Below are 23980 nucleotides of genomic sequence, written 5' to 3'. Positions count from 1 at the left end.
ACAGTGATTATATTCATTCTCCAGACTAAGACACAAATATGCAGAAAACATTTTTAAATTATTTTTCTTTCCAGCTGATATGTGACCCGGGACCACAAAACCAGTCATAAGTGTCAGTTTTTCGAAATTGAGATCTGAATAAATAAGCTTTCCATTGATGTATGGTTTGTTAGGATCGGACAATATTTGGCCGATATTTGAAAATCTGCAATCTGAGGGTGCAAAAAAATCAAAATATTGAGAAAATAGCCTTTAAAGTTCTCCAAATGAAGTTCTTAACAATGCATATAACTAATCAAAAATGAAGTTTTGATATATTTACACTAGGGAATTTACAAAATATCTTTATGGAACGTGATCTTTACTTAATGTCCTAATGATTTTTGGCATAAAAGAAAAATCAATAATTTTGACCCATGCAATGTATTTTTGGCTATTGCTACAAATATACTCCAGCGACTTGAGACTGGTTTTGTGGTCCAGGGTCACATATTGTAATACCCCTTGAAAGTGAACCCTGTTACCATCATTTATCAGCTTGTCATTATCATGACACCATCATCCCCTTAGGAAGTGAACTCTTTTAAGTGCACTCATTTTTATCACTTTTTTATGTTAACTAATTCTAACTTGTGAACCCTGTTACCATTATGTCTTACAGTTCACAACGGAGAATTAAATAGTAGTAATCTGTAAAAATATAAGTAAGTCTCTAAATTTGAAGAAGCACACACAAACCGTAAAAGAGGGCAGAAGAGATCATCCTTTAATGAGATTTTAATTTAAATAATAAACTCAAAGTTTCAAAACATCCTAGTTATTAATGTTAAGTGAAAATATTTACTGAAATAGTCAGGTTTAATTTTTTTCCCCCACAGAAATATTGCTGTAACATTGGTTACTTTGCTTAGGCTACATACCTGCAGTCTGTCAAAAATAAATAAATAAATAAAGCTCCAATGAATAATTAATTTAAAAGCCCCCTATTTTGATCTTGTTATGGGTATAGGCCAAATTGTCTTTACCTGCAAAGTTGTTGAGAGCTTCACACACAATAAAGAGGCAATTAATTTTGTTCCCTTTCAATGATTTTTCTTCCATAATATGTATGTCACAATGTGTATTGGAATGTAGGATTTCCCCCCCCCCCCAAAAGATAAAAACACAAGAATTTTCTTCTGTGTTTTAAAAGTGTATTATTTTTGTGTATGAGAATCTGCTGCAAACGATTCAGTGTGTGAGTGAATCGAACTGAATCGCAAACAACTTCAGATCTTTTTAGATGAACAGTGATTCATTGCTAGTTCTGATTGTAAATAGCTGGAAAAGAACAAAATACACAGCCTAGCATAATTGCTGAATAATTATTGTGAAGTCTGAGAGCACTAATAAAACGTATTTTGTGTTAAATACAATTTTTTAATAAAAAAATCATGGTTTTCAGCATGATTTGAGAATGATCCACATGGCATGACGTCTGACATCAAGGAGTTCATGGTCATTTCATGGAGTTCATTTCACAAATTTGGTCATTTTGATAAGTGACCTAGAATCTTCTGAGTTGTGCAGTTTAGTCATAGTATACTTTAACAACCAACAAAGCCAACTATTTTTCCTTGTAACGTGCAAAGATGATTTCCCCACCCGGAAGTGTGTGTTTTTCCCGAGTTCTGATTGGCTGATTGCAACAGCACGACGCTGCTGAAAATCCAATAGTGAGATGCCACACTTTGGTTACTTTGAAGAGCTCCGGTTTGCACATCCTCTTTCATTGAGTGCAGGGTGCCAGATCCAGCGGGCCTTTCATTTGGGCAATCCTTCCTTTCTCAACAACACCTCAAAGAGAAGCAATCAATTGAGGGCTACTGGGATATTAATCATCCCCTTCACTTTTGCACTGACAAGGGTTTGAAATGATGCTGGGTGTGCTGTTTATCGCTGCTTTTGCAGCGGCCGCGCGCGCGAGTGATGTGCTGGAGTACACAGATGATGATTTTGACAGCAAAATCGGAGATCATGACCTTATTCTGGTGGAGTTCTTCGCACCCTGGTGAGTGTGTGACGATTCTGGCTTTTAAGCGATCTTTTCTTCATGCAATTTAGAAAATTGTTACATTAGAAAATTGTGCATTGGCGCTTAGATAATTAATAATAATTATAAATATAATTATTAATATTTTTTCTAGCTCACAACCCTATAATGTAGTATTAGGGAACTGCGTGCATGATCAGGGCTTTGAATAACACTGCAAAGCTAGTTTGCTAAAGCGAAAGTAAATGCACCAGCTGCTTTTTTAGTTAAGTTAGAACTATGCATGGTCGTGAGATGCTAATAAGGATTCTGGGAATGTATATGGACTCAGAATGAATCCATGCAACTCCATAGTTGTGGACGAAACTAATTATATCAGTCACTTCCTGTTTGTAGCTTTTCTTATTGTTTGCTAATGCTATGTAGTGGATTAGTTGCCTGTCAGTCGCTCACATTCTGCATAACGTCTCTTAATGTGTTATGTGGGGCGAAAGAAAGTCATACAGGTTTGAGTAACTGATGATGAATTCTCATTTTTAGGTCAACTGTCTCTTTAAGAACTTGCACTTGAAGGCCAACGTTAATATAGAAAGTTTATCAGATAGAATCGCATATGAGGGCGGTAACAAAGATGTTTGGAGGCTCGGCGGCCCTCCGTTGTAACGTTTTGATTGGTCGATGAAGTTTCGCTGGCTGTGTGTGATTGGCTGACGCGAGATTACGTAGTTCAGCGTTACTGATTTACTTCAGACATAATTTATCCGTGCCTCAGATTTTAGGTAGTTAAGAGGTCATTTACAGCTTCATATTTTCTTTAGTTTTTTTTTGTAAGGACATTTGAGTTAAAATGAAAGCCAGAAATCCACCAAATTTGTCATGAGTGTATAGAAGACTAATTTTTCAAAGTAATAAACCTCGTGTCATCCTCACTTCTAGGTGTGGCCATTGCAAACGTCTTGCCCCTGAGTATGAGGCAGCCGCCACTCGACTAAAAGGCATCGTCCCAATTGCTAAGGTATTTTTTATCAAACCCTGCAAATTTACCTGGAGTACATTTTATATAGTCTCATTATAGACTTTCATATTTTTCAGGTTGCTATATTTTTTGAAGACCTGTTTGAAACGATTTGGACTTCTTTTTTGAAAAAGTGCACTTAATTGTACTCCGTGTGCACTTGTAGTGTACAGATAACATACTATTAGTAAAAAAAAAAAAAAACTTAAGTGTACTTAAAGATAACGTTTCTTAAATTAAATTTTTTTTTTTAATAATGCCAAAATATAACTTCACCCCAAAATGAAAACTCTGTCATTTACTCACCCAAAAGTTGTTACCAAACAATTGCTGGTAGCTACTGACATCGATAGTATGGGGAAAAATTATATTGAAGTCAAAGGCTTTTAGGGTGCACAACAATTTTAGGGTGAGTAACTTGTTGGGTGAACTGTTCCTTTAATTGCACATAACATGCAAAAGTCTTCAAAAACATTGCATTCATTTCACACTTATACTCGCACAGCATATTCTTTTATTAATTGCGTATGCTAAAAGTATACTGTAGTGTACTTTCTTCTCAGTTGACTGGGGTCTGGTGGAGGATTGCTCTTAATGTCTTCTCTTACATGATCTAGGTGGACTGTACCGCCAATTCCAACGTGTGCGGCAAATATGGCGTGAGCGGATACCCAACCCTGAAGATTTTCAGAGACGGAGAGGACTCTGGTAGCTACGACGGTCCCAGGACAGCAGGTGTGTTCTTGTATCTTATGTGATGCCGTATGTAGTTTCTTTATCAGATGTTAATGTCTTTGTTTCTTCTTTAATTCAACAGATGGAATTGTTAGCCACCTGAAGAAGCAGGCAGGTCCAGCCTCAGTGGAGCTCAAAAGTGAGGCTGAATTTCAGAAGTTCGTTGGGCACCGTGATGCCAGTGTTGTGGGTAAGTGATGGTATTATACAGGAACGTTTACGGTCTCATATTAGACCTGATTGTACTGTATTACTTTTTTGCATCAGTGCTCTTGACTATGAGTAATTGTTACCCTTGTGTCTAGGATTCTTTGCTGATGGAGGAAGTGCTGCTCAGGGAGAGTTCCTGAAGGCTGCCAGCGCTTTAAGAGAGTCCTACCGTTTTGCCCACACTAACGTAGGGGACTTATTGAAGAAGCATGACGTTGATGGAGAGTATGTTGCATTTTTCTGTTCCTAGTGATTTTGGTTTCAGTTTTGCAGAGAAATGCATCCTGTTTCTAATTATAAATATATTTCTTTTTATGCATGTTGCAGGGGCATTATTTTGTTCCGACCACCTCATCTCAGCAACAAATTTGAAGACGGCAGTGTGAAACTCACTGAGGACAAATTCACCAGCCCAAAGATCAAGAAGTTTATTCAAGATAACATGTACGTTTTAGCTTATGATCACTATATTAAAATAAGTAAAGTAGGGCACACAGTTTCTAATATCTGCGTTCTGTTTACTATTAGTTTGTCTGATGTGTGATTTGGTGGTTGAATATGTAATATTAAAGTCCTTTTTTTCCCCTTATGACAGTTTTGGCATCTGTCCCCACATGAATGATGACAACAAAGAACAGCTGAAAGGCAAAGACTTGTTGGTGGCCTACTATGATGTGGATTATGAGAAGAACCCCAAGGGTTCCAACTACTGGAGGAACAGGTAGAACTCCATTTGGCAAATTTGTTTGTTTCAGGGGCATTTTAAATGCATGTACATAGAAGTTGCTTTGATTTTCATTAGATTTCAAGTACTATGGAAAAATGGTGTATGTGTGTGTGCATATGCTGTAATTTAAATTAATTTATTTAAAACATATATTTACTTATTTTATTGCTCATGTTTGGAAAAGTTGCAAAATATTACATAAAAAAAAAAAAAAAAACATTTTTTTTATAGTAAATGTAGAGTTTTCCATTTATGGACGCCCTTTATGGAAGTATTTTGTGTCTCTATGTTGAAAAGTGTTATCAAACATACATTTTATACATTTTTTTTTATGCGTGAATGAATTTATAGAATTTTACATTTCAGTGAAGCAGTGTGTTTAAATGGTGATCAGAGTCTTATCGTCCTTGTCTCTCTCTTCAGGGTAATGAAGGTGGCCAAGAGCTTCCTGGATCAGGGGAAGAAGCTTAGCTTCGCTGTGGCCAATAGGAACAGCTTTAGCCATGACGTGTCTGAGCTGGGTCTGGATGGCAGCAGTGGAGAGCTGCCTCTTGTCGGCATCCGTACTGCCAAGGGAGACAAATACATCATGAAGGAGGAGTTCTCGTAAGGTTTTTAATTTTTTTCTTGCTTTAACAAAGGGCCTTGTTTTAAGCAGCAAAAAAAAAAATCAATCCATTTTTGTCTGCAGTCGTGATGGAAAGGCCTTGGAAAAGTTCCTGCAGGATTATTTTGATGGAAACCTGAAGCGTTACCTCAAATCAGAGCCTATTCCTGAGAACAACGATGGCCCTGTGAAGGTGCGTCAGGCAATTTTGTTTCCACACATTTTTTTTATGTTTATATTTTCATATATTTTAAATACTAGTTCACATAACCTGGAACTTTGTCTTTATTATTCCAGGTTGTTGTGGCTGAGAACTTTGACTCGATTGTAAATGATGATAGCAAAGACGTTCTCATTGAGTTTTATGCCCCCTGGTGTGGACACTGCAAAAGCCTGGAGCCTAAATACAAAGAACTCGGAGAGAAGGTAAGTTTTTACAGCTTGATGTTGTATTGTTGGCTATGAAATATTTACCTGAATGGTCATTTCATAAATATTATCTTTTTCACAGCTTTCCGACAATCCAAACATTGTCATCGCAAAGATGGATGCCACTGCTAATGATGTCCCCTCTCTGTATGAAGTTAGAGGGTATGTAGTGACTATTCATTTTTCCCACCAAAATTATGCTAGTGCTTTTTCTGTGGCGTACAAGTTATTGTTTGATTTGTTGCTAATTGGTTAACTCTCAATCTGACCCTTTCGCTTTCAGATTCCCCACAATCTATTTCTCCCCTGCTGGTCAGAAGCAAAATCCAAAGAAATACGAGGTTTGTTTTAAATTAATTATTTATTTTTTAAATCTAAACTTGTTCACTCTACCAAGAAACGTGAATGTAATCAGTCTTGTTTGACCATCAGGGAGGTCGTGAAGTCAGCGACTTTATTTCCTACCTGAAAAGAGAGGCCACAAACACGGTGGTGGTCCAAGAGGACGAGAAGAAATCAAAGAAGTCTGAGTTGTAAACAATCACAGCCCAACAAGCAAGAAGGGAATTTTTGCAGGAGGCGTAAATTATATTCCAATCTTTAGTGAAGAGAGTGCTCTGACCCACGTCACAATGTCGGCCCACTCTTGGGCCTGCTGCTCTGGGAACACTGTGGAAGGTTGTGACGGCCAGACTGTGTGATTTTTAGATAAGTGAAAGAGGTACAGATCTGTCAAATTGAGATTGTTTTCCCTACTCTGTACCTTGGAGAGATGCACTTTTGAGACCAGTTCTACATGTTTCTTTCTCATGGAAAAGGGGGATTTGGTGAATTGTTCCTTTTTTTTTTTTTTTTTTTTTTTTTTTTTTTTTTATGTTTGGAAGGATTGTGAAATAAAAGGCCCACTAAACCTACAATTGTGCTGGTTTGAACCTTTTTTCATTAAATCTATTACAATGATTGCATGTTGCAGCTGCAACGAACTTGTAGATATGCAGTTCCATTCAAGAGAAACTGTGACTCTTGTACCACCATGAACAAAATGCCTTCAGCCACTGGTTTGTTTTAACCAAAAATTGACCATACCCTAATCTCACTGCTTTAAGAACTTTTGTGACATATGTTGTTGATGTATTTGTTCCAGAATTATAAAAAGCTGCAGAAGCTAAAGATAAGCATCTAAAGGTTTTTCAAGGATGCTCCTCAGGTTGTAGAGCTGTTGTTACATGTGATATTTCAAATGATGCTCACTTTTGTTCGCTTTTAACAGGAAGTCAAATCTTAACCATCAAAAAATGCCAAGCATATGTCTAAAGCATAACTATGCAGGTTTTCATGGTATTGTACTTAAATGAAATGGAACTGGAAACAGATCCACATGGTGCTCTAGTAATGCACTAGATGGTGTAGTTTACACATCAACTCGCAAAAGCACATGAGAAATTGATTCTTTCAAGAGAGACAAAGTTGGAATACGCAACTTTTAAATCTGAACACTAGGCATCATATACGTGTTAACTACATAAATAGTTATAGATCATACCTGGGCATCATAAAACAACTGAGGATCACACACTATCAGATTTCCAAGTTGTTCTGATCACAAATTTGCACAGAAACTAGGAGACACAAGTGAAAATGTGTTCTAAAATCAGATCAAAATATCAAACGTTAAATATCCTCCAACTGGATGAAATCATAATGTTAAGCTAAAATCTGCAGACGTGCTCTGAATTTTGGCAACTAGCATTGACTCGTCCAGACTGCAAATCACCTGTTACATTATTGGCAGTCACAGGTATATGCAACTCGTGATCAGACAAGAAAACTCTTGAGGTACCACATTTGGTTTTGGCATCAACAGGTTTAGTTAATTTAGCAGTAGTTGACCCATAGTTTTAAACCTACCAGAAGACAAACTGCAAGGCCTGTATATCAGAAGCATAATTTTCTTTTACTGGCAAGCATCAAGCAAAAACACAACTGAGATATTAGCATCACGACTAATAATCCCTTCTATGCTAAACATTTCACCTTGGCTTTTTAAGCTGGCTATTAGGTGTGTAGATATTTTACTAAAACACCAGCATTGATTCAAGTGGCATGCGGGGGTTTAAGAACAACAGTCTTTATTAAAATAATCTGTTTGCATTTACATTTATTTCACATTGACAAAGATGTCAGGAGCGAGCTGCCAAACTGTTAAGAAACATGCTTCAATAAAAATAATCCACAGAACAAGCAGCACAAATAAATAAATCACTAACAAACAAGAGCAATTAAAACTTGATTTCATTAGACTGAAAAAAGCTAAAGAAAAATGTTTCCACCTTATTTTTACAATAAATGTTCAGACCAGTTAAAACTTGCTATGCTGTACTTAACTGATGCTATTTGACATAGTGTAGCGTTTGTATAATACAAAATATACAATATTGAGTAATGCAGACAATAAAACAGTTATAAAAAGCTTTTGTTTTTCTAAAAGGAACAGTGCAAGACAAGACAACCAAAAGTACTTTTTGTAATGACAGACTTAGTCTAGAATTTTCTTTCGGCTGTATGTCCTACTAGGTGTCCTTCGCCTTCTCGGCTGGCAAAGAGGAGAGATATCCAGCTCAGACTTTGATCCTGCTGGGAGAAAGTATAAATTGTTATTAACAAACACTTCAAATGAACAAAACCTGAACTGATATTTTCCTCACTTTTTTTTTTGTTTTTGGTAATTTTGCTACTTTTATTCAGATAACTATTAGAAGACAACATGAGCGCAGAGATCAGAATTCATTGTTTGCAATCTGCATGAGCACCAAAGCTAAATGTATCGAAGCACATGCAGTAAGTGTTACACCAGCGCTCCAACAAGAAAATGCATATTTAATTTGAGGCAAATAATGCTGAAAATGTCTAATTAAGGGATCTACTCTGAACTATAGCTCTATATACACTTTTCATTGTCTCACCATTAGGTTGTGTTGCTTCATTGATTACAGCTGATTTCTTGTATAACAGAGGTGACTGCGTGAGAGCGAAGATTCCACTGGCCGACACGGGTTTCTTTACTTTAGGGGTGTCCACTGAAAGAGATTCAAGCCACAACGTTTATGAACAAGTTACAGAAACACAAGGAACAAGCTATGAATTGCACACAAGCTTTACTGTACCTGTGCCCATCCATGCCAACTGTTCAGACTGTGTAGGGTCTCTATCATCACACTCTTGAACCACAGTCTCAGTCCAATCCATGCCTTCCGGTGAGCACTGATGGTCTATAACCTGGCTTGATCTCAAACCAAGTTTTCTTTGACTGACTGGGGTGCTCAGCGACTCCTTGAGTTCTTCCACCCCTTGAATACGGAAAACACCTTCAAGTTCTGGGTCCTCCAACACCCCAGGCTTTTCCAGGAGTGGGACCCCTTTAATGACCTGCTCTTTGCTCCCACAAGCTTCGATCCGAGCTCTTTTCTTACGAGGCCAACTATTGAGGTTCTCCGGGGTTGACCATCCTCTGCTTTGAGGAGACGGAGTCAGTGGGGACGCCAATGGGGATTGGCTACTTGGCGGATAATGCGTGGGAGTGATCGACTGACATATGTACGTCTGTACACCCTTCCCAGGTGTACATTTGGCAGGGGTTCCTCGACTGCAGATTGATGGTGATATGCAGCCAGGATGTCTAGAACATTGTGCAAGAGGGCTGTCGACTTGTGGCACCTTCACATTTGACATGTTACGGTGCACAAGATGCGAGGCCACGCCCTTGGTTGCACTACTAGGTGCTTCACCTGCATTGAAAGAATCGGTTCTTCTTAACTTTAGCTTTGGCAGGCCTGATTCCTGCATCTCCATCTCCACTTCATAAGTAAGTGGTTGAGGAGTGGACTTCTTTCTACATGCAGGAGTTCGTCTTGTTCTTGGGGTGGAGATCTTTGGTGTTCCCGAGGAGTATCCAAGACGTGCTTCCGCTTCTCGTTGGCGCCGATCTGGAGTTTGACGGAAGCCGTAGCTTCGGCTTGGCGTGGTAATGGTGGGGGTGGCTTGTTTTCCCTTAAATTCAAAAACCTCTGAGGATCTAGAGGGTTTCCTTGAGAAAGCGATGTTCATCTTAACGCCCCCTGTGAGTTGGGTCTTCACCACTGAGGCCTCAGATATGTCTATGCTTTCATCATCTGTGGTAATGCTGAATTCAGAGCAATCAAACTGCTGGGAGTCTGAAGATGACGCCTCTTCTGCTTTTCCATGGTTGATCTCGTTTTGCCCAATCATTTTGTTATCCTGTGGAAATTCTCCCATATTACTAGTGGGTGAACAACTTTGATGGTGGATGTGTGATCTAGGAGGACCAGAGGACGGTGATGCACTTAATTTTGATGCAGACAAACCTTTACAAGGCGAAGGGCTGGATCCCGAAACATCTCGAGAGTTTTCAGGAGGCGACGAGTACTCTTTTACAGGGAAAGACCTCATCTTTCCCGATCTCGTAATGGACTGAGATGTTTCTGGATCAACATTTCCAAGGATTTCAAGTGTCCTAGGCATCATTCCAGGAGATGCCATGGATTTCCTTTGGGGCACCTTGTCAGGAGTTTTGAAAACTTTTCTTTCCTCTGGGCTGCTATTCTTGACAGGTGTAAGCAGCCTTGGTGAGCATCTTTTTGTAAACATCGGAGACTCCGGCACATTGATTGGGTTTTCTGACAGGCGTTTCCGCGGAGATGGAGACCATGTCACACTCTTCTTTGGTGTTCTACCATTTGGGCTCCTCAGCCAAGCACCAGTAGGAGAAACCCAATCCAATAGGTTTTTCATTGGGGTCTTGAGTATCCCCTTGAGTGGGCTTTTCTTGGGTGTCTCTATCACTAGACTCTTCGTAGCAGGTGATCGAAAAGGGCTCCCACGCAGGGTCATCCCATTCTCTCCAACTGTCCGGTTTGGAGTTCTTGGGGACCGAGGGGTTCTGCACTCAACTGCAGATCCTACAGGATCAGATCTTAACTTCTGTGGAGTTTTAATTTGATTCTGAAAAATAAATGTATCGGATTAATGCAAAATAGATGACAGGACTTTTATGCTCAATACTCTTTCAACATTTCATATCATTTTAATTAACTGTACACTGAAAGGGATATTACCTCAAAAACTTCAGAACTAATTGACAACCCTTTGCTGCCTTGATCTTCTGAGGAGGATACTGTAGTGTGCCGTAGGTGACCAGGGGACTGGGCAGCACCGAAAAGAAGCCGAACTGGCGACCTAACAGAACTAACATTGAATCCTCCTGCAAAATTAATACAAGGCTACTTTGAGAATGCACCAGCATACACCGTCACAGTATGTTCAAAAACTAAACATTATATGTCCAGAAGCTTAAATGACATCTATTTGAACGGTCACCGAAACACTTTCACTATTTCCTGCTCACCTTTACCCTCAGAGTGGCAGAGTTGAGAGGAGGAGATGGCACGGTCCAGGTTTCGGGAACGTTGCTGTGAGCTTGAATAGAACACACTGGAATGTCTTCTGGTAAGGCTTTTAATTCTTGGGCTCCTCCTCAAGTCTAAGAACAAATGATTTATTAAAGTACTTTCTATTAGTAAGTGGTCTTTCTATGTTTGAGATTGTGGCAAAATCTTAGACACTAACCAGCAGTTGGTTTGACAGGAGACTCTTCAATAATGCACACATCAGATTCTCCAGATCTTCTGTGACAAAGAGCAAGAGAAATACAAAAGATTTCAAACCAGATCCATTACAATTGTCAAGCATCACTGAACAAATATAACAGCAACTTACAAATCAGGACACAGGACTCACCTGCCAGTCCTTTGCCGGTGAAGAAAACGATTGGACACCTGTTTATGCAGTGGTGTTTCAGTTACTTTCTTTGTCAGAAGAGTGTGTCGTTCTGAAATTTAAAAGTTTCAAGGTTCAAGTTCACACACTACATTAAACAATTAAACAATCTCTCCCTATCAAAAATAAAATTTACCATCATCCATATGTGAACGCTTGCGTTTCTTAAGTCCCTCTACTGCCGACACAGACTGGCTCCGTGGCATTTTGGACTTCTTTAAGGGCGATACGGCCACTTGGTTGAAAAGATTTCTCCTTACCTTTGTTACCTCTATGAACAGAAGAAAAAGGTGCAACAACTGATCACAACTTTATAGGACAGCGTGAAGATTAAAATGGAATGGGCCAATTACCTTGAACTGCTTGCTTTGGAGGTGGTGGTTCTTCCACAGCAGGTTTTTCTACTGCGACACAGAGTTTCGGCTTTGCCTGTATTCCAAAATAGGCAAGTTAGCATTTTAGTTCTTGTGACAAGATGGAAAGTAATAAAAATAATGAAAGTAATAAAGATAATGAAATCTCACCAGCCGTGTGGACTTTCTTGGCATTTCTATCTGTCGAAATGCCTGAGGAGCCTCAGTCATGCTTTTGTGACGTGTGAGCATGTTCTGTCTGCAAAACGACAAAAGGGTTTATTTGACCACTTACAAAGCACTTGATAATCGCACATTCTTTTCTATGATCATCACCTCCTCTTTTTAGCAGAGCGATTGCGGAGTTCCTCCAGATGATCTCCGACACTGGATACATTGCTCTGTGTGGCAGAGAAAGGTGAAAGACTCACAGACACACTGTCCTTAGCCATCGATTCATCACTGAAGAAGTCATAGGGCAGGACAGCAACAAGCGCCTCGGGCAACTGAGTTCCTAAACTGTAGTAGACATCTGCCAGGACTTTAGGGATGCTGTTCAGGAACCTGGGAGATACCATATCAGAGATCACATCTTATTAATTGTGTTTGGATACAATTTGCATTTTTATGAATATTTCTGATTGCTGATAACTTACACTGGCAGAACTTCATCCTGCATGAATTTGGATAAGTAAACAGCATCTTTACTCCGGGAGATAATCCGGAGCATATCAGCCACCTTGAAAGGGGTTTATAAAAAATTACCAAAATTACATATTTAACAACCACAAACCACAGAAGATTTCTGCATACCATTAAATTTAAATTATTGGTTATGACACTGAGGTTTTAAAAGGTTGATCATCTCCTTACATCCTCAACTCTTTGTTCCACAACCTCCTCGTCTTCTTGTTGTTCTGGTTGTCTGCACAATTCAAGTCTGAGAACTGCTTGCAGCTGGCATCTGTGTAAAGAATAATGATTTGTGAGTCCATTACCTTTATAAAAAATGTTCCAAGATACGGTCAATTCATCTGGACATTGATTTAATTTGGTCTGAATACTTACTCCCTGATTTTATTCTCTTCATCTGAAGAATTTCCATAAAGCTGACGAATAGCCTGACAGGATTTCAACAGATGCTTCTGCACCAAGTCCAAGAAGGAAGTCTGGTGAGAAACGGTTAAATGTATAATTAAAAGAACATTGTACAAAAAAAACATCAGTTTTCTTAAATGATTACATGACTTTGGTCCTTACTAAACTAATATGATACAATAAACCACCATATCAACAATACACATCTCTTAGAATCATATACACTGCCCTCAAAAAGTTTGGAAACACCCCTGGTAAAGTGTGGTTTTGGATGATATCAGCATAAATCCTTATAATTTTTTGGTGTAAATACATTAAAGTAACTTGACATTATCATTGAAGACCAGCAATAAAACATAATAATGGCAATATATAAATGTCAAAGTCAGACATGCCCCTTTGCCAGCTGTGATGCCTGGTTACTGGTTTAAACTTGGCCCGGGTTTTTCTAAGTCAATGTTTGAATAAACTGACAGCTCGGATGCCCAGATTATGCAGAGCTGTAATAGTTGCTAATGGTGGATATTTTGATGAATTGAATTTTTTTTTTTCTATGTATAAACTGTTTATGTAATAAAATGTTTTCGTAGTTTGTGTTGTCCCTTATCAGTGCAAAATTATCACAAATTAAAAAGGATTCATGCCAATATTGTCCAAAACCCCACTTTTCTAGGGCGTTTCCAAACTTTTGGAGGGCAGTGTATATTAACATTACAAACACAAAATTAACTAATTAAACTAGGATCTTTTAGAAGGGAGCGAACAGAGTTCATTATAAAAATTTACATGGAGACCATGTTTTGCAGTTGTCTGCAACCAGGCAACACAGCTGTATGATTTTAAAAGTATGTGTTCCTCTGACTCACCTCCACATCAGTGTTAGTTTTGATGAATGCCTTAACAACGGAAAGCATATCCTGGACTTGAGAAGGAACAGACACGGATCTGTTCTCCACAGCTTTCTGATAAGTGAGTCCTAGGTGGGAGAGCAGCTCTTCCTCACTGTTAAAATCTGTCGATGAATTTACAATAAACTTAAAAAGCAGTCCTGTTTTTATATCATGGAGATCCTAAACCTTGAACATTATAACTTAAGGCTTTTTTCAAATAAATGACTCAATACTCACACAAAAGGCCAGGCTTGGTCCGATCCCCAGAGCATCTCTTGCCCCCCTTTTCAGCTCCTTTGGCAGATCCAGCAGAGCTGCTATCACTCTGAGTCTTTTGAGCTTTCACATTCAAGCGAGCAAAATTCAGCATCTGTAGAGATCGACTCATAGTCTTCATCTTCTGCCTCACTGGTGTGCATTGTGTACCTCCTAAAAAAAAGAGCAAATTAGGCCAAAAATCATTAATAAAAACATGCCATTTGTTTGTTGTGTGTTTATGACATAGGCAAACAAAATCACTGCAAGTATTTAGTAAATTTTATGATGCATCAATTACTTCATAGACTCACGTTTTTTGGACCTCAGGTTGCCTCTGGATCCAGCTGTGCTGCTCTGATAGAGCTCTGAAAGACTGCTGGTGATCTCCTGAGTATCAGAGTACTCCTCTTCCCTCTCCTCTTCCTCTGGAGCTGCATGCAGGAGCCTGTACAGGTAAGACAGGTCTTTTAGTACCAGAATAAAAATAGTCCATGACAAATATAATATGTGCCATTTTGACAATTTTTTGGGGTTAGAATTTAAACACCACGTCAGCAGCTGAGGTTTTCATGGCAGGAGTTGTGTTGTGCATTTTCTATCAGTTATATAGTAGCTGTAAACAGGCAATAAAACAAAACAAGAAAAATAAAATAGAAAAATACAGTAGATTGTAATTACACAAGATGCTTTAAATGTACATATGATCAAAATTACTACGTTTTCAGGAAAGAGCTTTTTAAAAAGTCTTTATGAAATCCTACTAAATAAAATTGTTGTCTACATGCATTAATATTAGAGCAGTTCAATAATATGTTTTTAGTATATTTAGATTAAAATATGATTTAGTTTCATTTGACATTTGCATGATCATTATTTGCATTACTATTTTACATTTGCATATTATCGCGATTAACAGTTTATCTGTTATTGTGCAACCCTAATCTTGTCAAATAAAACACGAGTGAAAGATTCCAAACCTCATTGATTCCATTAAATGGCAGCTGATTCCTGATTGGTCAGACAAAGGAAACCATCCCTCTACCAGCCCATTTCTCCTTAAACAGGACCCCTGCTTGAGCTCTTGATTGGCCCAGTCAGGAACAAATGGCAACTTTACTTGATCTGGAAACCGCAAAAAAAAATTTCTCAAAACTTTAAGGTTGTGTTTGTCTGTTTGGTCACTTTATATTAGGTGGCCTTAACTACTATGTACTTGCATCAAAAAATAAGTACAATGTACTGCATACTGTGTTCATATTGTATTGCAAAAAAATTTTCTGCTATTGAGGTGGGATATGGGTAAAGCCAGGCTCACACTGTGCGATTTTTAATAATCTTTTGCGATTGCTGCTTGTCACACTGTACGAACATGATCCCCATGTCAGACTGTAGGATCTCAGTTGTCTTAATGTCAGACTGTACGACAGTCAAGACGCGATAAAAACGGACGTACTCAAGAAGACTTGTCCGGAGTTTTACGTCATCAATACGTGACCCGCGTTCTCTCGCTATAATGGTAGCTAGCAAACAACAGCAACGTGTAGCGTTAGTTTTATTAATTACATGCCTTGATGTTAAAAAAAAAACAAAAAACGAAAAAGACGACGTGTGTGGAGCAAGTCATGGTTGGGCAAAAGAGGACTTTATGGACTTCCAGTTCTACAGAGCGAACTTGAGGTAATTTTGTTATTCGAGTTTAAACATCCTGCCCCTTAATAAATAAACTTTAAGTAAACTTTACGTTGTACATATATTGTTTTTTACAAATAATGAATCGTTTGAAGTTGTCGCGCTAATTGCGTCATCAAGTTCAGTGCTCCTATTGGTTCTTGGTTTGACGGTCGTCGTAGGAGATGTCACACTGCAGGAAACTTGAGGAAAGTGTCTGAAATCTTCTGACACTGCCAGAATTTAATCGGAGGAAAAAATTGATCGCAACGGTCATTAATCGGCTGTCGGTGAACATGTCAAACCAGCGATCTAGACAACCGATTTTAGCCTAGGATTATAGGAATCTTTTAGGATGTTAGGATTTTCAAAATTTGTCTCAGACGAACAAATCGTGGCCAAAATCGCACAGTGTGAGCCGGGCTTAAGGTTAGGGACAGGTTTGGTGGTATGGGTAGATTTAAGGGTGGGTTAAGGTGTAAGTGATGGGTCAACAGTGTAATTATAAATGTAATTACAGAAATTAATTACAGATGTAACTACATATAGGTATTTTTAAAAATATAAGTACAATGTAAAAACATGTATGTACACAATAAGTGCATTGTATCAAATGATTAATTTAAATGTAAGTACATATTAGTTAAGGCCACCTAATCGTCTGTTTCTATGAACAAGGCACAAAAAAAACAGATTATTTCAGAAAAAACAAAAACCTGAGCAATCCTCATCCTTCATGACGTCATACATGACATTGAGAACACTGCTGACAACATCAGGTAGATCACTGGAGATGTCTGTGGTGTCCAAGGGAACAACGTGTGTGGGCAGAAGCTGGCCTTCCTGAGTAACCAGAGGCTGAAGGACAGTGAGTTGAGCTGTACAGGAAGAGAGCACCGACAGCACCGCTGAACACACCACACCTCCTTCATTCACTTCTGCTAGCTGTGTCAATAAAGAAAAAAATATATTGTTCTCCACATTTTTGCACTGAAATTACCCACCCATGGACAATAAATTATTTTTGCTTTTATCTTTGCACAATGTAAACACTTACAAACACAAAGCAAAAAACAAAAGTCCATGCACTACATTAAGGATCTACAACCTTGTAAGGATCAAAGGCATAGATATGGAGCACGTGTGTGTGTATATATACAGGTGTCCGTGTATTTTAGCTATTACAAAACAGCATTGCATGTGACTGCAATCATATTTCATAGCTGGAACCATCCTATTATAAAACAACATAACAGATCAAGTCATTTTACCATGGCAGATCCTCCAGTAGACAACTGCTTTAAGTGCTGAAAAGCCTCCTGACCCAGTTCAGCATCTGTGCACTGAATTACCCAGCTCTCAGAGGCTGAACGGGAGAGGGAAATGGTGTTCAGGTCTTGCAGGACACCTCTGAGAACCACATCCACAGGAGCTCGCAGAAACCTCTGCCTGCATGATACCGGCTCCAGAGTCACACTATAGGAACACTTGTTCCCATCTGCCAAAAACATTAAAATTAAAATTTAGAAATCACAGATCATTTTGGAAAAATTAAGTAAAATAAAAAGCAGAAGCTGAAATTCAATTACTTATTAATTATATTATTAATTATAAATAGGCCTAATACTTTCTTTAAGGTCAAGGTCATTTTTATTTATATAGCACCTTTAAACAACATTAATGCTGACCAAGGAGCTTCACAGTAACATAATGATAAAAAAATACAAATTAAACATAAATTAAATGAACATAAAACCAAATAAAAACAGAAATGAACTCACTAAGACCAACATATCCAACAACTATGAATAGGCCTGAGAAAAGAGATGTGTTTTCAATGATGATTTAAATACAGATAAAGAAGATGATAACCTAACAGATTGAGGTAACGAATTCCACAGTTTAAAAAAAGGGGCTAAAACAGAAAAGGCTCTATGACCTTTAGATTTCAAGCGAGACAATGGGACAGTTAATAGATTTTCAGAGGATGATCTAAGAGATCTCCGAGGTGAGTATGGACAAATAAGGTCTGAGATGTAAACTGGAGCCAGACCATGCAAGGCTTTAAATACAAAAGTTAAAACCTTGTACTCAATTCTAAATTTAACTGGTATTTGAAAAAAATGCCTTTTTATCAAATAAATGCAGCCTTGGTGAGCATAGAGACTTTTTTCAAAATCATAAAAATCCTAACTAGGATTTTTTTGTCCTTGTGTGCGTGTTTGTATTTTAGTATTTACCTGCAATCCAGGAAAGACATCCATCCAAAGGAGGAAAGACTCGTTGGTGCATTCTTTCCGACAACTGAAGGTAGCTATAGGTTGAATCTATAGGAAAGGCATCTATTCCCATATCCTGTGAGGGGCTTGTATCAAAATGCTGGTCCATCAATGGCAAACAAGGAGACAGCATGGGCACAACCCGTCCACCAACCTGCCCAAGAAGCTCTGCCAATGTCTCCATGCCAGTGTAGTCCTCCACCACATGATTAGCCTGGTTTTTAAAAAAAAAACATATTGTAGTCAAAAACACCGATATAAACCCCAATTATACATAGGAACTCTATAAGAACACCACTTACCTTCAATATACCTGAATCAGCCCAATGAAGCAACACTTTGCGTTGCATAAGCATATCTATCAGACCTTTGGGCAGCACCTGCTCATGTATGTCTCTATGAAGTCTACGGTCATCCCTACGGATGGACAAGTAGTCTTCCAACTCTGCTTTGGACCGTGGACATTCAGACACAACAAAAAGGACATTTTTGTCAACGCTTAACATGTCATAGTCCTGCAAAGGGATATTTCTGCCATTTCTACTCGACCTTCTTGGTCTCAGTGTGATCTTGGTGGGAGATGTTAGATCAGGTCTGTCCCACTGGAAGTCTAGAAGGATCTCTTTCAAGGCATTCTGGACACAACTAGCCGGGCTGGGTTTCAGTTTGTTGGACTTTTCCCGATTTTTGGGTGACTTTCCTTCCACACTGAATTTGACAAGCAGCTCCTCTTCGAAGTCACTGAACACCTTCTCCTGGAGCTCCTTGAAATCAGATCCTCTGGTTATAAGCGTTGCACTTTTCACAGTCCTTGAATGGAAGAATTTATAACCCCATCGCACTTTTTCCAGCCCATATTTGTGTCCCAAACTGAGCAGGACTCTTAGTATCCACTGCTTGAGGTGGTTTTGATAGGCGCTAGTCGTGCTGTTGGTCTCTTCTGGCCGATAATCCACATCGATGGCAAAAACCACATTCTGCGAGGCCATAACTGGACTTAAAGAGCTGTCATGCAAACAGCGATATCACACGTATAGACGTTTAGAAGTAGATTAGATAAAGAAAACAAACACTAAACGTGACATTTGAACGCTAACCAAGAAACATCCTCAGAGCAGCTGCTGCGAACGAAGGCTATTTTTCTCAGCAAGAGTCATGATTCCTGTCGCTGTTGAGCTAAAACAACACGAAACAGTTAGAAATTAACTAAGTCATATAAATATAGGGTTAATGATAACGTAAAAAATAGCATTTTGAAAGTATTGTTTTGTTACACTTTAGAGTTTCCGTTAGCCATCGTTCTCTTCTCTCCCTCAAACTCTTCGCGCTTCAGAATTCGTTGAATGTCATTGGCTGGAGCGAACGAACTTTAAAAACGTCAATCATTTCTCGGCGTGTGATAGGACCAGAGAGCTCCAGCGATATAAAAATACAAAGACGTCAACCGTTTCTCGCTCCGTGATTGGTCCACAGTCACGTCAATAAAAGAGCTTCTTCTCGTGCCTAGTATGCAGAGCGTTATTCATGTGTTACTGGCATCTACTGGACAGAGGTCAAAGTTATATCAACAACTTGATTTAAACATTAGTAGGAATACCACAGAAAATTAGTTTAGTTTTTGTATATGCTTATTAATGCATTGTAATGTATTGTCAGTGTTATTATTATTATTAATCACAATTTCCACTTTTTTTGCTATAGCTTTTGAATGAATGCTTTGGCAATATCGTATGTATAACAATCACAGTAATATACTTTAAAAACGATGCACATTAGGAATCAAATATACTACAATAATAATATCCAATATTACAGATTTCTGTACTGCTTTAATTTCTAAATTTTTGTTCTTCACATGAAAATAAGAGATGGTTTTGGTCATATCATGGTCATATTTTTATTTTCATTATGTCTTTTTTTGTTTTTTATACCATATCACATAAACAGCATTTGAAAGGACCTCCTTTATTTTCTCAGTAATTAGGTCTGCCTCACCTCCATCCTCTCAAATGGCTTTATACCCAGTATGCAGAAACCTTTTATGTGTTAAATTGAAGTTCTTATGTTTTTATCTTTGGATGATCGAGACAATTTAGTTTGTTGCCCAGACAGCATTAATCACTGGTTCTGTTAAGGGGGAAAAACAACATAAAATAGAACACGCTGTGCCGACTAATAGCTCTTTAGCCCAGACACACTGTTTAAAAATATAACCAAGGAACACAGCTGATTTTAGTGTTTCTCCATACACAAAACCAAAAGTGGAGATAAAACAATCTGAATAAAAGCACAAACTGCCTTTTTATCTTTAATACAAACCCAAGTACATTAATATTTTATAATAAAACAGGTCAGTCACTTTTATTGTGCACAAAATTTTTCCCCTGCTCTTGTAAAGAGACTTCCAGGGTGAAGGGCAGGGTAAAATAAGAAAGATTTTACATCCCATCAAGCCATTGGAGAATAGACTTGTTTGCTTTGGCATAAAATCTCAAACTAGGTTATCGCTGCGTTGGTACACAAAATGGAAATGTCAACAGCGCATTAAAAGAAGGCCCAGATAAGTTCACAGTCATAATCACAGACACAAGATGGTTTTAGATAAACATTTTCAATCTGAAATTAATGTCAACAGTCTCACAAATGTCAGAAACTCTACATCATCAAAAACCTCCTTGCATCTATGCAGAATGGAATTACATGGCTATTTATATGGTAAAAATGAAGTACAACACCATAAATCACACTCAAAGTATCGATCTATTTGTTTCCCTTGACACATATATTAATAATTTCTTGCATGTCATCAATTGCCAACCGCCCTCATTGATGGTTTGAGGAAATGAGAGTGTGTTCCTCTGCTCATTCAGTATCCTTTATCATTTTTAAGACAGATCAATGAGAGAAACAGACAAATACTGGGAGAACAAGGGCAACACAGCGCTTCCAGTTATGTGCCTTTTGGTTCTGACCCAAAGCCCAAAGGGTTCTGCTTCACGGCGTATGAGAATGTAGGTCAGGGATTCAGCAAATGAATACTTTTGCAGACAGAACCCAGACAGCCTTGAGCAGGCAACACTTTCAGTGATGCAAAGCAGGGATGCAAAAGCAGGTGAACGAGCAAGAAAATGAATGTAAAACACTCCTTATTTGTAAAAATCTAGCTTATGATCATCTGTCGAGTGCCATGTCGTGAAGGTGGATCTAATAGTTTTCAAGAAAATCCCTAATTTTCCTCAGTATTTAATCATTCATGCCCATCAGGAAAACTTGTCACTAGCAATATATTTAATAAACAGTGGCCTGTAAACATGAGTCACTGCTTTCAAGCCCACTCACTTGAATTATTTTGCCATGTCAACAGTGAAATAAACAGTCTTCACATAATAGGATTATATACATATATTTTGAATTGAGGACGCAAATACAAAGAGGATGTGTTGCAAAATACAATTGATTCAATTGTGTTAATTTAATAGACTTGACGCACTCCCTTTTCAGGAAAATTTTCATCAGATCTGCTCTCAGCAAGGAATAAGCGATAAGAACAATTTGTTATATAACCAAGAACAGTGGGGCCAGTTCAAATGCCTGCTGGGAACATGATGTTTTTAATTGAAGGCTGTTTTTGTTCACTGCACATCACGCATTGGGCAGCACTCCCGCATTCAGATAAATCTGCAGCGTCATGTTTTTATTTGAACATTTATGAAGCACAAAAATGGTGTTAGTTCTGAAAAGCATCTGAAAATAAAGCTTCAGGAATAATGCATATCAATAAAAGGGTGTATTTAGCTTTGATGCAATAAGCAAGACCTAAATGTAAATCGACTGATTAAGAAAGAGAGAGGGAATGGATAAGAGGAGACCAGACAAAATGATGTGGAAATTATCATAAAGTTTGTTTCCCCAACAGTTTCAAAACATCATATTTCTTTGACCTCACTATCACCATGGCAACCACACCAAGCAAAGTAGGTTACTGAGACGCTTTGCTACAGAAAGGAGAGATGAACAAGGATATTTCCTATAAAGGAATAAAACAGTTAAAGGTGATTTTGTATGTTTAAATATGTTCTCATATAACTTGTATTATGCAGTAACCATGATGATTTATCCGCAGTGTTGGGGGTAATGCATTACAAATAACACGAGTTACGTAATCAGATTACTTATTTTAATAACTAGTAAAGTAACACATTACTTTTTAATTAAGAAGGAAATATCTGAATTACTTTTTCAAATAAGTAACACGTTACTTTGTTTCCCATGTCTTGATTGACGAGGAGCATCGTCTCGCTGCAGCCCACAAGGTCCAGGGGGCGTGGCTGGATCCAGATCCAACTCCTCCCACCTTACATTTACCTAAACCTACCCATCTCCACACCCTGATCCCTAAACCCACCCCATCTCCACCCCTAAACCTACCCATCTCCACACCCTGATCCCTAAACCCACCCCATCTCCACCCCTAAACCTACCCATCTCCACACCCTGATCCCTAAACCCACCCCATCTCCACCCCTAAACCTACCCATCTCCACACCCTGATCCCTAAACCCACCCCATCTCCACCCCTAAACCTACCCATCTCCACACCCTGATCCCTAAACCCACCCCATCTCCACCCCTAAACCTACCCATCTCCACACCCTGATCCCTAAACCCACCCCATCTCCACCCCTAAACCTACCCATCTCCACACCCTGATCCCTAAACCCACCCCATCTCCACCCCTAAACCTACCCATCTCCACACCCTGATCCCTAAACCCACCCCATCTCCACCCCTAAACCTACCAATCTCCACCCCTAAATCTACCAATATGATGTCACACTTGGATGTGGGCGGGGTTGAATGTCCACCGCAGGATGCAGCTAGCCCTACTTGTGATTAACAGCTCTCGTGTTGCCAAGTTGAGAGAAATCGGGAGTAAGTGCAGAGGCATTGTGTGCGCTGTGTGAACATGATGCTTACTGTAGTTCTAGACTAAATATGAACAAGTATTTACTCATCTCACCTGCACAAAAACTGATTCCGTATTCCTCAAAATGAATAAGAACACTCAAATGCAAACTGAGAATATCATACAAACTTGCAATAAATAAATGTTAAAAAAGACAAATATCATTTATGTATTTAATCCCATTTAATTAACCAATTTCTTTGCTACTGACCTTTGATGATCTAATTCAACCATACTAAGCAAAAATGACGTTTAATTTTTGTTATTGCTGAATAGTGTTGAACTTTCTTCTCCTGCTCATATTCGTCATGAAGTTTGTTTGAGCTGCGCGCTCTACTGTACAGACATGAATTTGCATTTCCTTCAGCCTCATGCTTATTCATTTAACTTTTGTTGTGAAAAGGGCTTTTACGTTTGTAAAAGAAAAAAAACTTTTTATATTAAAAACAAGCAAGCAAGCCCTGCTCAGGTTGAAAAAGTTACTCAAAAGTAACGTCACACATGTAATTAGTTACTTTTTTAGGGAGTAACGCAATATTGTAATGCTTTACTTTTAAAAGCAACTCTCCCCAACACAATGGTGTGGTGCTATCATTTGATAATCCCAAAACGACACAGCTACATTAAACACGTTAATATGCACCGTTAGAATTACGCTACACTATGTTTTTGCATAGTTGGGCAATATTCTTTATTAGTCTGTCAATGTATTTTTGACACCAAGTGTAATGAAATATTTTAAGGATTAAATACATGTTTTATGTTTTGGAGCTTGCACACAACACCGAAGCCAATTGTATGATAAAAGATTACTTAGTATACTTAAGTTTTGATAGCCTTTCAAAAACGCAGGCGCTCGA

At 38.5% G+C, this 23980-nt stretch overlaps 2 protein-coding genes across 3 annotated transcripts; one reads left to right on the top strand and one right to left on the bottom strand.

Moving 5' to 3' along the window:
- The first annotated feature begins 1700 nt into the window (after positions 1 to 1700).
- Positions 1701 to 6921, top strand: LOC306868578 (protein disulfide-isomerase A3-like). Its single transcript, XM_079414830.1, has 13 exons — positions 1701 to 2050; positions 2969 to 3047; positions 3665 to 3782; positions 3865 to 3972; positions 4088 to 4217; positions 4320 to 4436; positions 4588 to 4713; positions 5143 to 5325; positions 5411 to 5519; positions 5624 to 5752; positions 5838 to 5917; positions 6039 to 6096; positions 6188 to 6921. Exons 1-13 carry the CDS (start codon positions 1914 to 1916, stop codon positions 6290 to 6292), a joined length of 1479 nt encoding a protein of 492 aa, XP_079270956.1. The 5' UTR covers positions 1701 to 1913; the 3' UTR covers positions 6293 to 6921.
- A 939-nt stretch (positions 6922 to 7860) lies between these two features.
- Positions 7861 to 19492, bottom strand: LOC306868147 (treslin-like). 2 transcript variants are annotated; one of them, XM_079414195.1, is made up of 23 exons: positions 19429 to 19492; positions 18457 to 19330; positions 18116 to 18368; positions 17147 to 17373; positions 16592 to 16820; positions 15185 to 15329; positions 14519 to 14652; positions 14187 to 14378; positions 13926 to 14071; positions 13030 to 13130; positions 12835 to 12925; positions 12618 to 12700; positions 12298 to 12525; positions 12133 to 12220; positions 11962 to 12037; positions 11745 to 11879; positions 11570 to 11660; positions 11399 to 11457; positions 11178 to 11312; positions 10888 to 11033; positions 8920 to 10774; positions 8719 to 8832; positions 7861 to 8386 (listed from the first exon to the last, which is right to left on the bottom strand). In XM_079414195.1, exons 2-23 carry the CDS (start codon positions 19141 to 19143, stop codon positions 8292 to 8294), a joined length of 5310 nt encoding a protein of 1769 aa, XP_079270321.1. In that variant the 5' UTR covers positions 19144 to 19330; positions 19429 to 19492; the 3' UTR covers positions 7861 to 8291. The 2 variants fall into 2 exon arrangements, with proteins under 2 accessions (XP_079270321.1, XP_079270320.1); XM_079414194.1 differs by having other exon boundaries at positions 7861 to 8389; positions 18457 to 19475.
- Between the last annotated feature and the right edge of the window lie 4488 nt (positions 19493 to 23980).

Source organism: Barbus barbus (assembly GCF_936440315.1).
Source record: "Barbus barbus genome assembly, chromosome: 50".
Taxonomy (NCBI): domain Eukaryota; kingdom Metazoa; phylum Chordata; class Actinopteri; order Cypriniformes; family Cyprinidae; genus Barbus; species Barbus barbus.
Note: the sequence above shows the minus strand (reverse complement) of the source record. Positions and strands in the feature narration are given on the sequence as shown.

What these genes read in the sequence shown, in the direction of transcription:
- LOC306868578 (XM_079414830.1), top strand. Translation starts at nt 1,914, where the DNA reads ATGATGCTGGGTGTGCTGTTTATCGCTGCTTTTGCAGCGGCCGCGCGC. An exon ending in AAGTTTATTCAAGATAACAT is followed by an intron (nt 4,437 to 4,587) that starts GTACGTTTTAGC and finishes CCCTTATGACAG; the next exon opens with TTTTGGCATCTGTCCCCACA. An exon ending in ACAACGATGGCCCTGTGAAG is followed by an intron (nt 5,520 to 5,623) that starts GTGCGTCAGGCA and finishes TTATTATTCCAG; the next exon opens with GTTGTTGTGGCTGAGAACTT.
- LOC306868147 (XM_079414194.1), bottom strand. Translation starts at nt 19,143, where the DNA reads ATGGCCTCGCAGAATGTGGTTTTTGCCATCGATGTGGATTATCGGCCA. An exon ending in GAAGGATGAGGATTGCTCAG is followed by an intron (nt 15,330 to 16,591) that starts GTTTTTGTTTTT and finishes TGCGGTTTCCAG; the next exon opens with ATCAAGTAAAGTTGCCATTT. An exon ending in CAACCTGAGGTCCAAAAAAC is followed by an intron (nt 14,379 to 14,518) that starts GTGAGTCTATGA and finishes TCTTTTTTTTAG; the next exon opens with GAGGTACACAATGCACACCA.